At 37.2% G+C, this 10762-nt stretch overlaps 2 protein-coding genes across 3 annotated transcripts; one reads left to right on the top strand and one right to left on the bottom strand.

The window, feature by feature from the left end:
- LOC140880794 (NAD(H) kinase 1) lies at nt 1-5541 on the top strand. 2 transcript variants are annotated; one of them, XM_073285562.1, is made up of 12 exons: nt 1-19; nt 152-268; nt 1401-1548; nt 1645-1764; nt 2544-2743; nt 2939-3052; nt 3188-3282; nt 3592-3698; nt 3916-3989; nt 4182-4260; nt 4409-4716; nt 4904-5541. In XM_073285562.1, the coding sequence occupies exons 2-12, from the start codon at nt 218-220 to the stop codon at nt 5210-5212; spliced, it is 1605 nt and encodes a 534-aa protein (XP_073141663.1). In that variant the 5' UTR covers nt 1-19; nt 152-217; the 3' UTR covers nt 5213-5541. The 2 variants fall into 2 exon arrangements, with proteins under 2 accessions (XP_073141663.1, XP_073141662.1); XM_073285561.1 differs by lacking the exon at nt 1-19 and having other exon boundaries at nt 87-268.
- Nucleotides 5542-6553: 1012 nt separating this feature from the next.
- Nucleotides 6554-9747, bottom strand: LOC140885100 (uncharacterized). The gene is made up of 5 exons (XM_073292030.1): nt 9212-9747; nt 8850-9113; nt 8487-8669; nt 7305-7523; nt 6554-7219 (listed from the first exon to the last, which is right to left on the bottom strand). Exons 1-5 carry the CDS (start codon nt 9731-9733, stop codon nt 6692-6694), a joined length of 1716 nt encoding a protein of 571 aa, XP_073148131.1. The 5' UTR covers nt 9734-9747; the 3' UTR covers nt 6554-6691.
- Between the last annotated feature and the right edge of the window lie 1015 nt (nt 9748-10762).

Here is a 10762-nt window from a genome sequence, read left to right as displayed (position 1 = left end):
TGTCCGAACCACGCGTCGTGTAAATGGTCCCACCATAAACTTCCTTCAATTCCTAACTACCATCATCATATATTAATGCGGTGAATGAAACACGCCTGCCTGCTAAAACCCTTTTCATTTGATTCCCATTTAATCGGTGTTCCCTCTGCAGATTCTTCAACAGTATTTGATCGCCCCCCTATCACACTCTGCTGTGTGTTTTTGAATACGGGAACTCATGTACAAGAGGGAGGGTCCCATGTCTCCAAGCGACTCCATTTCCTCCAACGTACGAGTTTCTTTTCTTTTTTTCTTCCATGGTGAATGCATAGAATGGTTTTTTTTTTTTTGGTGGGTGGGGAATTCTACCGGATATTCATTTTCTTAGCACCGAATCAGTTTCTTGATTTCTTGTATTCTTGATTGGTGACGGTGCGTGACAGTGGCCTACTATTATTGATGTTTAATTGTTTTCTTGATTGTCGAGCATGTGGGTCGCCTACTCATTACTGGTTATGCTTGCTTACTGTTTGATTCTTTTTTCCTTGGATTCTTGACTGAAGGGTATCAGGGCAAGTACTGATCATGCTCAACCTTTACTTATTTAATCGATTTATTGTCTTCCTGAATGGCGAGGTTGGGTGCCGGTAGCTGATTATCTTTAAGTTCTTAGTGATGTTATTGACTTATTGAATATGGATTGATAAGGGTTTGTGCCAGTAATAGACTGTCTGCTGTTTAATTACTTGATTGATTGACGAGGATGAAGGCCAGTACTGGTTGTGCTTACAAATTTGGACCAAATTGGTGGTGTGTGCTCGGATAAATGGGGACATTTTAGTATTTTAATTAATTCTAAAGTTCCGTTCTTTGATTTTCGACTTGCAACTAAATGGTGAGCATACAAGTTTTTAAACCAGACTCCAACGTGCTTATGTGATATGCCATAGGCAGCTCGTTTATTTTCTTGAGTATGATCACATGTATGGTCGAAGGCTTAAGAACATAACGTAAAAAGTCCCAATTGGAGAATAATTAAGGAGAACTATTTGAGGAACTCTGATTGTGCATCATATTCAAGGACTAGTGTAATTCTCTTGAGTATAATCACATGTGTGATGAAAGGCAGAAGAATGTAAGTAATAACTCTCAATTAGAAGCATTATACTTTGTTATGACTATCAGGGAAACTCTGATAATTCATCATATACGAGGACTGCTATAAGTCTTGAATTGAAGAGATCCTATTATCCTGTGATTTATTGTACGGATCCTGTTGTTTCTTGGAGTGCAGTATGAAGTAACTAAAGATGATGTCGTGGTATAAGGCTTAAAAATTGGATGATTTCCATATTTTATTCCTATTTTGAAACAGAGGCATATTACAAAATTCTGAAGGCTAACATGATTGTTCTGTACAGGGCAATTCTGGTGTATCACCAGCAGAAAATGGTTTTAATGATTCTCCCTCTCTATTGAACTCTGAAAAGGCCGTCCAGGAGCTTGTCCAGCAGCCGCTCCTCGATGGAATTGATGATCATCTCTTTGAATTTTCAGAGGCTTTAAGAAGTGTGTCTTTTGTAGTACTTAACCATTTGAAGTATGCTGCAATCTGGGCCTGCTGCACATCTTAATACAAACATTTGATTTGACCTGTGATTTTAGCTGTAGCGAAGGCACTAAGAAGAGTTACTGAAGGGAAGGCTTCTGCACAAGCTGAGGCTGCTGAATGGAAGCGCAAATATGAACTGGAGAGAGCACGTAACTTGCTGTTGGAGCAAAGAGGTTATTCCTCATCTTGTGTGTATGTAGTAAAGTTGATTACATATTGCATCACTTGTTCAGAAAATGGAATTTTATCCAAGATGCACATATTTTTCGCGCGTTGATTATTTTTCATTAGTGATAGCTCAAAGTTAATGACGATTACGTGTTGAATTTATAAGTTGATATTTTTTGAGGTTTCTGTTAATTTCTTGGCCTATATTTTTATATGGACTTGCAAACGAATATCATGTCGAAGGTTTAAAAGACAAGCTAAAGGAATTATATCTGTTTGTGATTTCCAGCTCAGTTTGGATGAAACTAATCAACTGATCTATGTTTGGTTTGGGATATTAATGATTCCGAAATTGGGTCTAAAAAGGAAGATGCATCAATCAAGGATCATAAACATTGACTATTTTATTTTTATGCCGTCCCTTTATTCTATTTCTGTTCTATTATCTGTCTTCAAAGTTCAAACTAACAGGAAACAAATACATTTCCCCATTTTTGGCATATTTAGTTTATTAAAATTAAAACTAGCAATGGATACTTTCGAGACTGCAGTATTCGTGGTAGATCTTTGGCTATGACACGGGGAGAATCTAACCTTGTATTTAGTATGCATCTTTTGTCAACCATGGAATTGTTCATACTAAATATGTTTCTGTTTTCCTTGATAATGATATTGCAATTGTTTTCTGTTTTTGGTTGTGTTTCACTCTGCAATGGAGGTTAGTCCATGAATTTAAAGTTACCGAGGATTTTTGCAAGATATAATGTTCTGGCCTGCTTTGCAGAGCTGTCATCAAGAGGGCAATGCAGCGAGTTCAATGTGCAGAAAGCTGGAAACTTGCTTGGCCAAATCATGTTGTTTGATGAAAACAGTGAAAAATGCGAGTTGTGCAATGGGAAGGATGACATATGTGCTAATGAAGTTCTTCGAGATGGGGAATCCGATTCTGACTCTCCCGTGGTGCAAAATAAGATGATGAGGAAGGTGTGATTTTGTTTCTTAGTTCCGTCGCATTTTGGATTATGATTATTGACATATGCTCTTTAATATTTAGATTTTAACCTGCATTGTTTTTTTTCTTTCACATCTCAGCTTGTTAGAAATGGTAATAACATGCCAAAGAGAGAAAAATAAAAAGAAATGATAGAACAAGATTTGACGTATTGGTTTTTTGGACAGGCATCTTTTAGACTAGCATGGTGCTGCAATGGCGAAAAAGGTGATCGCCACAAACATGACATTGTCTCTTTTGAAAAAGGTAATATAACAACCGCGGAACGTAGCAGCAAACAGGTATAACTACTGTACTAGAGTTTATCAATTGTCATCTTGCATCCTTTTGATTGGTCTCATTGCTTGTAATTCCCTATCTTATATCATTTTATGCTCTAAAACTTTTTAATTTAAGTCTGTACTATCTTGTTTCAGATTTCCTTGAAATGGGAATCTCCCCCTCAGACTGTGCTTATATTGTCCAAGCCAAATTCAACTTCTGTACAAATTCTCTGTTTTGAAATGGTCAGGTAAGATGCTTTAAGATTTCTGGTTGTGTGTTTCCCTCATTGGCGTTACTTGTAATTTTACCCCTAAATTGTGTTAAAACTTTCGTCTTTCTAGCCACTGTGAGATAAAATGTGACAATTCTTAAACTTCTTGAAACCGTTGAGGCATCTTTAAACTCAACGATGACACAGGAAAAATGCCCATGCCCCATGGGATTTATTCCGCATTTATCTCAATCTTGTCTCTGCATTGTACCCATCTTTTAAACCTATTTTTTAATTCACAAATCATAATGTTCATAACCCTTTAAGACGTATTCTTTTTCCCAGATGGTTGAAGGAGCAGAAAAAACTAAATATATTCGTGGAGCCACGGGTAAAGAACGAGCTTTTGGCAGAATCATCGTACTATGGCTTCGTACAGACCTGGCTCGATGGTAATACTAAACGATTTAATATGACATGAGCATGCTTTTTTTCTTTGTTAACAATACTAAGTACAAGATATCTTCTTTTTCCCAAAACTTTTCATTCATGTAGTATGATTCATCTTAGTAAACTAGATAACAGATTGATGCTTTGTATCTGTTCTTTGATAGTCGATTCATGTGTTTGTTTGCTTCTGTGAACTCCATGTCGTGTTTTTTTCCACAGACAAGGAAATGCTACTCTTGCATACCAAGGTTGACCTCGTTGTAACTCTAGGCGGGGATGGAACCGTCCTTTGGGTATGTGTGATGCTCTATGCTTGGTGTTTAAGGAACCGGGAAATATTTTCTTTCTACCTTTTCCAAATTGAATTTTGCTTCTCTTTGTCCATTGTTATCGAAGTTTTCCACATAACTTAGGCCCATTGACATATTTTTGAAATTTGAGCTAGCTACGATGGAAATGACTGCGAACTTTTTTATTTTTTCCAGGCTGCATCTATGTTCAAAGGCCCTGTTCCTCCAATCGTGCCATTCTCTTTGGGTTCTCTCGGTTTCATGACCCCATTTTGTATCCTCGATCTTCTCGATTACGGTTTCTTGTTTTCATTCTTGGTTCTATTTTATATCATGATCATTTATAAGTTCTTGCAAGGATAATCAATTGTCCATTGAAAATGATATTTTCTAGACTGTCAAATGAACTTTAACACGATCAGATAGCGAACATTACCGAGAATATCTGAACTCCATCCTTAGTGGTCCTATTGCCATCACATTGAGACATCGGTTGCAGTGCCATATCATTCGAGATGCAGCCAAAAGTGAATTTGAGAACGAAGGACCCATGCTCGTCTTGAATGAAGTTACTATTGACCGTGGTATTGCCTCATTCCTTACAAATCTTGAATGCTATTGCGACAACTCGTTTGTCACCTGCGTACAAGGGGACGGTCTTATACTGTCTACTACGTCTGGGAGCACAGCATATTCCCTGGCAGCTGGAGGATCAATGGTCCATCCTCAGGTATGTGCTTTTCAACGTTTGTTTTCTGGGGGAGGGATGAGATTGACAAAACAATAATCGCCAATCGCGATTCGGTTGTGAATGACCATATCCATCAGTGAACATGATACATTATGTGATTAGGGAATTCATCTATGCACTCTCTTAAACAGTTGATAATACAGTAACATAGCCCAATGACATACAGGTTCCTGGGATTCTGTTCACACCGATATGCCCCCACTCATTATCCTTCCGGCCTCTAATATTACCGGAGCACGTGACGATCAGAGTAGTCATCCCTTTCAACAGCAGAAGCCATGCCTGGGTATCCTTTGATGGAAAGGACCGGAAACAGTTGGCCCCTGGTGATGCGCTCGTTTGCAGCATGGCACCATGGCCTGTCCCCACTGCATGTCAGGTCGATTCGACCAACGACTTCTTACGTAGCATCCACGACGGGCTTCACTGGAATCTGAGGAAGACTCAGTCCTTCGATGGTCCTCGTGATTCGTGAAAAAAACTGTCTTACGAGTGAGTTTGTAAGGATATTTGTTCCACAGGTTAAGATTCTGATTACAAGCGGGGAGTGATGCCCCTTTAAATTACTCAGGATTACTATATAGTTAGTTGTGCGCTTATATATGCATATAGGTACTGTAGTGAAAATATGGCTTAGGAAAAATTTAACTTCCTAAAATTTAACTATAAATTGTTATGCCAAAATTCCGTTGTTGTTTGCCTGAATTTGAGTTAGGATTCTTATTTATAATGTAAAATAATATTTTCCACGTAAAAAGTAGTACTTTGTGTCGGATATTCGTTTTACAAAAAATTGATTCGTGAGATGATTGTATAATAGTTTTTGGTATTTAAACATACTTCATAACGAAAAAATCATTCTAATAAAAAAAATTATAATTATATAATTAAAACTTAAAAATTAAACTCCTTGTTTCAAAATAAATTATTTAGAAGTTAGAAATAATTATGTCACGGTGTACAATATTTAAAATAATAAAATTAAAACTTTAATCACACAAAGCAAACGTTCGCACATAAATTTAAAATTAGGAAAGATGTATTTAGAGAATTTAATTTATATTCCTTAATTTATACAGATTGTATTGTATCATTGTATGTATGAATCCACAAAGTTCGTTGCATTCTTCATTCTTGGTTCACGGAAAAATAGAAGAGAGAATATTATAATGTTTAAACACACCAAATTGTAAAACGAAAAAAAAAATGTATGCCTCACAGAAGAGCAGATAGATCATTCAGAAGAGTTTTCTATGTGTATAATGAAAGTTACGTATACATTTGAAATTATGAAATTATCCCTATATTTTATTTGGAAAAAAAAAACTTTTCAAATCTTATTTGAAATAATTTTATAATTTCAAGAACGATGCTTAACCCACATTGTATATCTAACATTTTTCCGTACATGCTCGTATTTCTTGCCTCTTCTGGAAAAGGAAACGTTGTTGCCGATGTCTTAATGATTGCCGATGTCTTAATGAAAATGACTTCACAGAGCAGCAGTTTCTCGCCAAAAATATATGCTAGCTAGATAGAAATACTCAAAGCTTAGAATGGAAGGATTAGAAATATTGGTTCTACTTCTGGATTTTATTGGCACTTTGCCACTTTTGTAACATGAAATGAATGAATGATTCTTGTATTGGCCTTTTTCCAAGGATTTTAGCCTAGTTTGCTCGCTAAAACACTCTCATTTTATTATGTTAATAAACGAATTAATGTGGATCTATCGATCGAACCCATCGATTATGGATGATTGGATGTATTGACGTGAAACTGATAATTTCATGCAAACTAGAGGGGCATCATGAATTGCTACATAAGATCATTTACTTCATTTCTTCACCAAGAAAACACAACTTAAGAGAAGTTCTCAAAGCACTCTTCATTCCAACTCATTGTCAAAACTGGTGATCTGATAATTTCCTAAAGCTTCTCTGTCATTGTGGGGCTACTTTGAGGGCTGGTGAAGAGAAACATCTTTACAATGGTGTGCTTGCCTTGTCATTGGTAAAGAATTCCCGATATCTTGCAACGGTGATTGCTTTGGTGCCAAAATTCCATCCCTTTTTCTGTATATCTTTCTTCTTTCCTCAGTTAGGATCTCTTGTTTGCTGTCTATGTTGCTGGATTGGCGAGTTTCCTTTGAACGACGCAGAACCATTCTCTTCTCTTTCGCCAGGTGTTTACCTAGAGAAAGAGGCGGCAACTCTTTGTGTCGTCGTTCTTGTTCATTGTTTCGCTCATCATTGAGCTCTTTGATTTCCACTTTCTCGAAGACACATCTGTCGTTATCAAAACAATGGTTCTCCTCCAAACAATAAGTAGTCATAACCTTTTTTTCGTTTTCAAGCTGTTTTTTCAGTGGAAGTAACATTGCATCTCTGTCTTCAATCTCCTCTTTTAAAGATAAAAGTTCGAGTTGAAGTTCACCGGCATTGTTTTGAAAACCGAGAGCTTTTTCTTTCCATTCTTCCACCTAGACGAAGAAAGAACGTCATGTAAACCATGAGAAGTTAAACCAAGAAACGCCTGCTGAAAGAGCAAGAATGGTGAAGCCTTACACTGTGTCTCAAGGTTTGGATTTCGTAATCTGAACTGAGTGATCGATTTTCCCAGAAATCGCGTGATGTTCTAAGTTCTTCCATTTCTCCTCTTACCTGACCCAACATTTCTTGCATCTGTGACCATTGCTCAGTCTCGGCTCTCACCTGCTCCACAATTCTGCGAATAATGGCTTTGCATCGTCCCGAGCATTTGTTCTCGTCTTGTAAAGTTGGTTCCTGTTTATCGAACGGTTATTAACACATGGATATGATTAAGGATGTATGCGAAAAGACCATCTCGTTGCGCTAAGATATGATTATACGAATCAAATAAACGTAGAACTCTCATAAGTCGCGTTTTGCAAGACGATCCGAGGTCACTGTTAATAATAAGCCAAGACAGGGACTATAATAAGTGAACTATAAATTAGCAAAAGCCATGGAGATTAAAGGTCTAGATTTTCCAAAGGCATTTTAATGATAAAACTGCATTTTCTATTAACACAATACAGTAATCTAGGCATTATGCTGCAGACTATCGCTTGCTGCCTTAAATAGGCCAAGAAAAGGACTGCAGATGAACAGGATACTGGCAAAAAGCCATTAAGATCAAGCATGATTTGGCATATTTTTTAAAAGCATTTTAAAATCTAAACTGTGTTTTTCACTTGGATACTGGGATTTACTGTCCACCAAATTTTGAAATTTGGTCAGATTCTTTGCTCAGACTCAACTGGATATGTTCTCAGCAACATAAAAAAACAACAGAAACAGAAGAAATCTGAAACAGAATCAGATACTAGAATTGACAGCAGTGGTCCACGAGCATTAACTGGCATGTGGTATTCAGGCAGTGAGCTTTTGGGGCAGTGTGATTTGTGAACCAACCGAACAATCCACCAGCAAACCTTCTTATTTCAAAACTTTTGCTAAATATATGTTCTTCACAAATCACACACATTGACCGGATATTTGACTTGCGTCGCATAAAATAAGATTTACACCGCGAGTATGAACTTTATAAAGTAAAGCAAAAGGTTTCAACTTTAATCTATCCATAAAGCAAACACTAAGCCACAAAATATACATGTACCAAGAAACTTGAACTTAGCAGATGCGGTAAGCTCGATCGGAACCATATTCAATCTGAAATAACAAATGAAACATTACAAAATGACTGAGAAGAATTCATAATCTTGCCTGATACAATTGTCTGCTGGAGGAACTCGAGAATTCGGGGCATAAATCTATTCGCTTGGAAGTCGAAGCAGAGCTAGCTACAGAACTGTTGGCTGTGCTAGAAAGCATTGACACGTACTCTTCCTCCACTCTATCCAACACCCCTTTTGACAATCCCTCCATTTTCTTTTTCAGCATATCCATCTGCGCATTGTTTCATTTTTTTGTCAAATTCAAAACCAACTATTTAATCAGAGCCCACGATAATATTTTGTTTGAAGAACCAGTAATTCGGTGAAATTAACACACAAAAAAAAAACCGAATGAAATGATACTGAAGCATTAAGGGATTATGATAGAATGATTTAGAAACAATGTTCTTACATCAGCGGAGTTAGTTCTGATTGTGGGATTCAAACAATCCCTGCTCTCACTGATGGCCAATTCCTTGGAACAACTTTCTTGAGATAAACTCGCGAATTTCTCGAGCTGGCTCTGCAAAATGCATGCTTTCTTGTCAAAGTTGCTGCAATTTTTAACTTTAATTCTGGACTCCTTTCTCAACTCCTCAATCTTCTCTTCTAAATCTTCAATCTCCTCCTCCAAAACCACCTTCGCGTTCTTCCCGTCAAAAATCTTTTCTTTGCCCTGAAAATCAACACAAGAAGATAAACACCATCCGACCCAAAACAAGTAATCAATCAAGAAACCAATGGTGGGATCATAGATGGAGAAATGGAACTTACGGAGACAAGTGTCTGAATAGCTGATCTAAGAGTCCTCTCCATCTTCACCCTGTTCCTCTCCAATTTTCTCAGAGCAAACTCTCTCTCCATTCTCAAGAAATTACACTCGGCCCTCAGTATTTCAGCTTGAAACCTCCATTTCTCCTCCTCAAATCCGCCACCACCGTTGCCGTAGCCTCCTTCCTCCTCTCTCTCCACCACTCGTTCTCTCCTCTCGGCTGCTGATGCATTTGAGGTTGAGCTCAATAACACAATCGCAAGTTCTTCATTATTTTTCTGATCAAACAGGTTTCCGAGCTTCCCTTTGGAAGGAGAGAAGTATTCTTGCTCCATCACTAATGGGTTGCCGCTGCCGCTGCTGTTGTGGTTGTAGTGGGCGGCAGCCGTTGGTTTCAGTTGCTTACGGCGTGTTCTACGGCTGCGGGGGAAGTTGAGGATCTTGGGGCTCGGCGGCGGCGCTGGGTGCCATTTGGGTCTTCTTGAAGTTGGCGGCATGGTCTCTCTCCGAGTGGCAGTGGGCATAGCAACGGTGCAATGAGGAGTTGCTTTTTTGGGGTTTTGCAGGAGTTTTTTGAATCAACGCCAACGGTACAGTTTATATAGCCTGGTCTTCACAATACCTTGACCTTCACTTGCTTCAATAACATTCAAATATTTATTAAATTCAAATTTTATGTTTAAATTACTTTTTATTAAAATTATTAGTGGCCTCTTACATTTATTTAAACGATATCATAAACCTATGATCGACCCCTTACCATTTTTTTGGTAAATAAATTTCATAGATTAAAAAAATGTCCAATACAAATACATTAGACATATATGGATAAACTACATTACCATATCAACTAGAATAACAATAAAGTCTCGAGCAAGTTTGAGTTCGTCTAAAGTAAACAACTCCATCTAATAAAAAAAAATCAATAGACATCATCGGAAAAAGCAAGTGGAGATAATCGAGCACGAAAATCTCGATCTGAAAAAAAGTGCGTCAAAGATTGGATTTTTGTTTTAAAAAATTTTAATATATGTTTCGAGTCTTCTGTATTTCATAGACGGTAGAAGTCAAAACAAACTAACTAACCATGTTCACAACATTGCACGTTTTGTGATCCTTATAAAACTATTTCATAGTAGCTTGAATAGTCGTCATCGAGTGAAGCATATGAAGCCAAGCTCGGATCTTGAACCAAAGGAGCTTGCATTAAAAGAACAATCGACTTGGTAATCATCCAACAAACAGAAGTTTACACCGAGTAAGAACTAAGAAGCTTCCCATGAGCACACAACCACATAGTAAAACCATTTTACTAGAATGTATAGCTGATGTTTAATATCACACTTCACTTGTTTTTTTAACACTTATAACAATCCAATCGACATGTTTTTAAAAATATTATCAGTATACTTTATATGAAAATCGAGCATGTAAGCTTCATGTTGATTTCAACATAGGATAAAGTATTTGTCAACACGTCGGAAGTTATAACTAGCGAAAATAATGCAATTTATATTTTTTAAAATTGTAAAACAACTTGATCGCCATATATA

The sequence above is a fragment of the Henckelia pumila genome, chromosome 2 (genome assembly GCF_033568475.1).
Source record: "Henckelia pumila isolate YLH828 chromosome 2, ASM3356847v2, whole genome shotgun sequence".
NCBI lineage: Eukaryota > Viridiplantae > Streptophyta > Magnoliopsida > Lamiales > Gesneriaceae > Henckelia > Henckelia pumila.
Note: the sequence above shows the minus strand (reverse complement) of the source record. Positions and strands in the feature narration are given on the sequence as shown.

Coding starts and splice junctions, on each gene's coding strand:
- LOC140880794 (XM_073285562.1), top strand. CDS start 218: ATGTACAAGAGGGAGGGTCCCATGTCTCCAAGCGACTCCATTTCCTCC. Junction 2,744..2,938: donor AAAATAAGATGATGAGGAAG/GTGTGATTTTGT, acceptor TTTTTTGGACAG/GCATCTTTTAGACTAGCATG. Junction 3,283..3,591: donor CTCTGTTTTGAAATGGTCAG/GTAAGATGCTTT, acceptor TCTTTTTCCCAG/ATGGTTGAAGGAGCAGAAAA.
- LOC140885100 (XM_073292030.1), bottom strand. CDS start 9,733: ATGCCCACTGCCACTCGGAGAGAGACCATGCCGCCAACTTCAAGAAGA. Junction 9,114..9,211: donor CTATTCAGACACTTGTCTCC/GTAAGTTCCATT, acceptor GTTGATTTTCAG/GGCAAAGAAAAGATTTTTGA. Junction 7,220..7,304: donor TCCAAACCTTGAGACACAGT/GTAAGGCTTCAC, acceptor TTCTTCGTCTAG/GTGGAAGAATGGAAAGAAAA.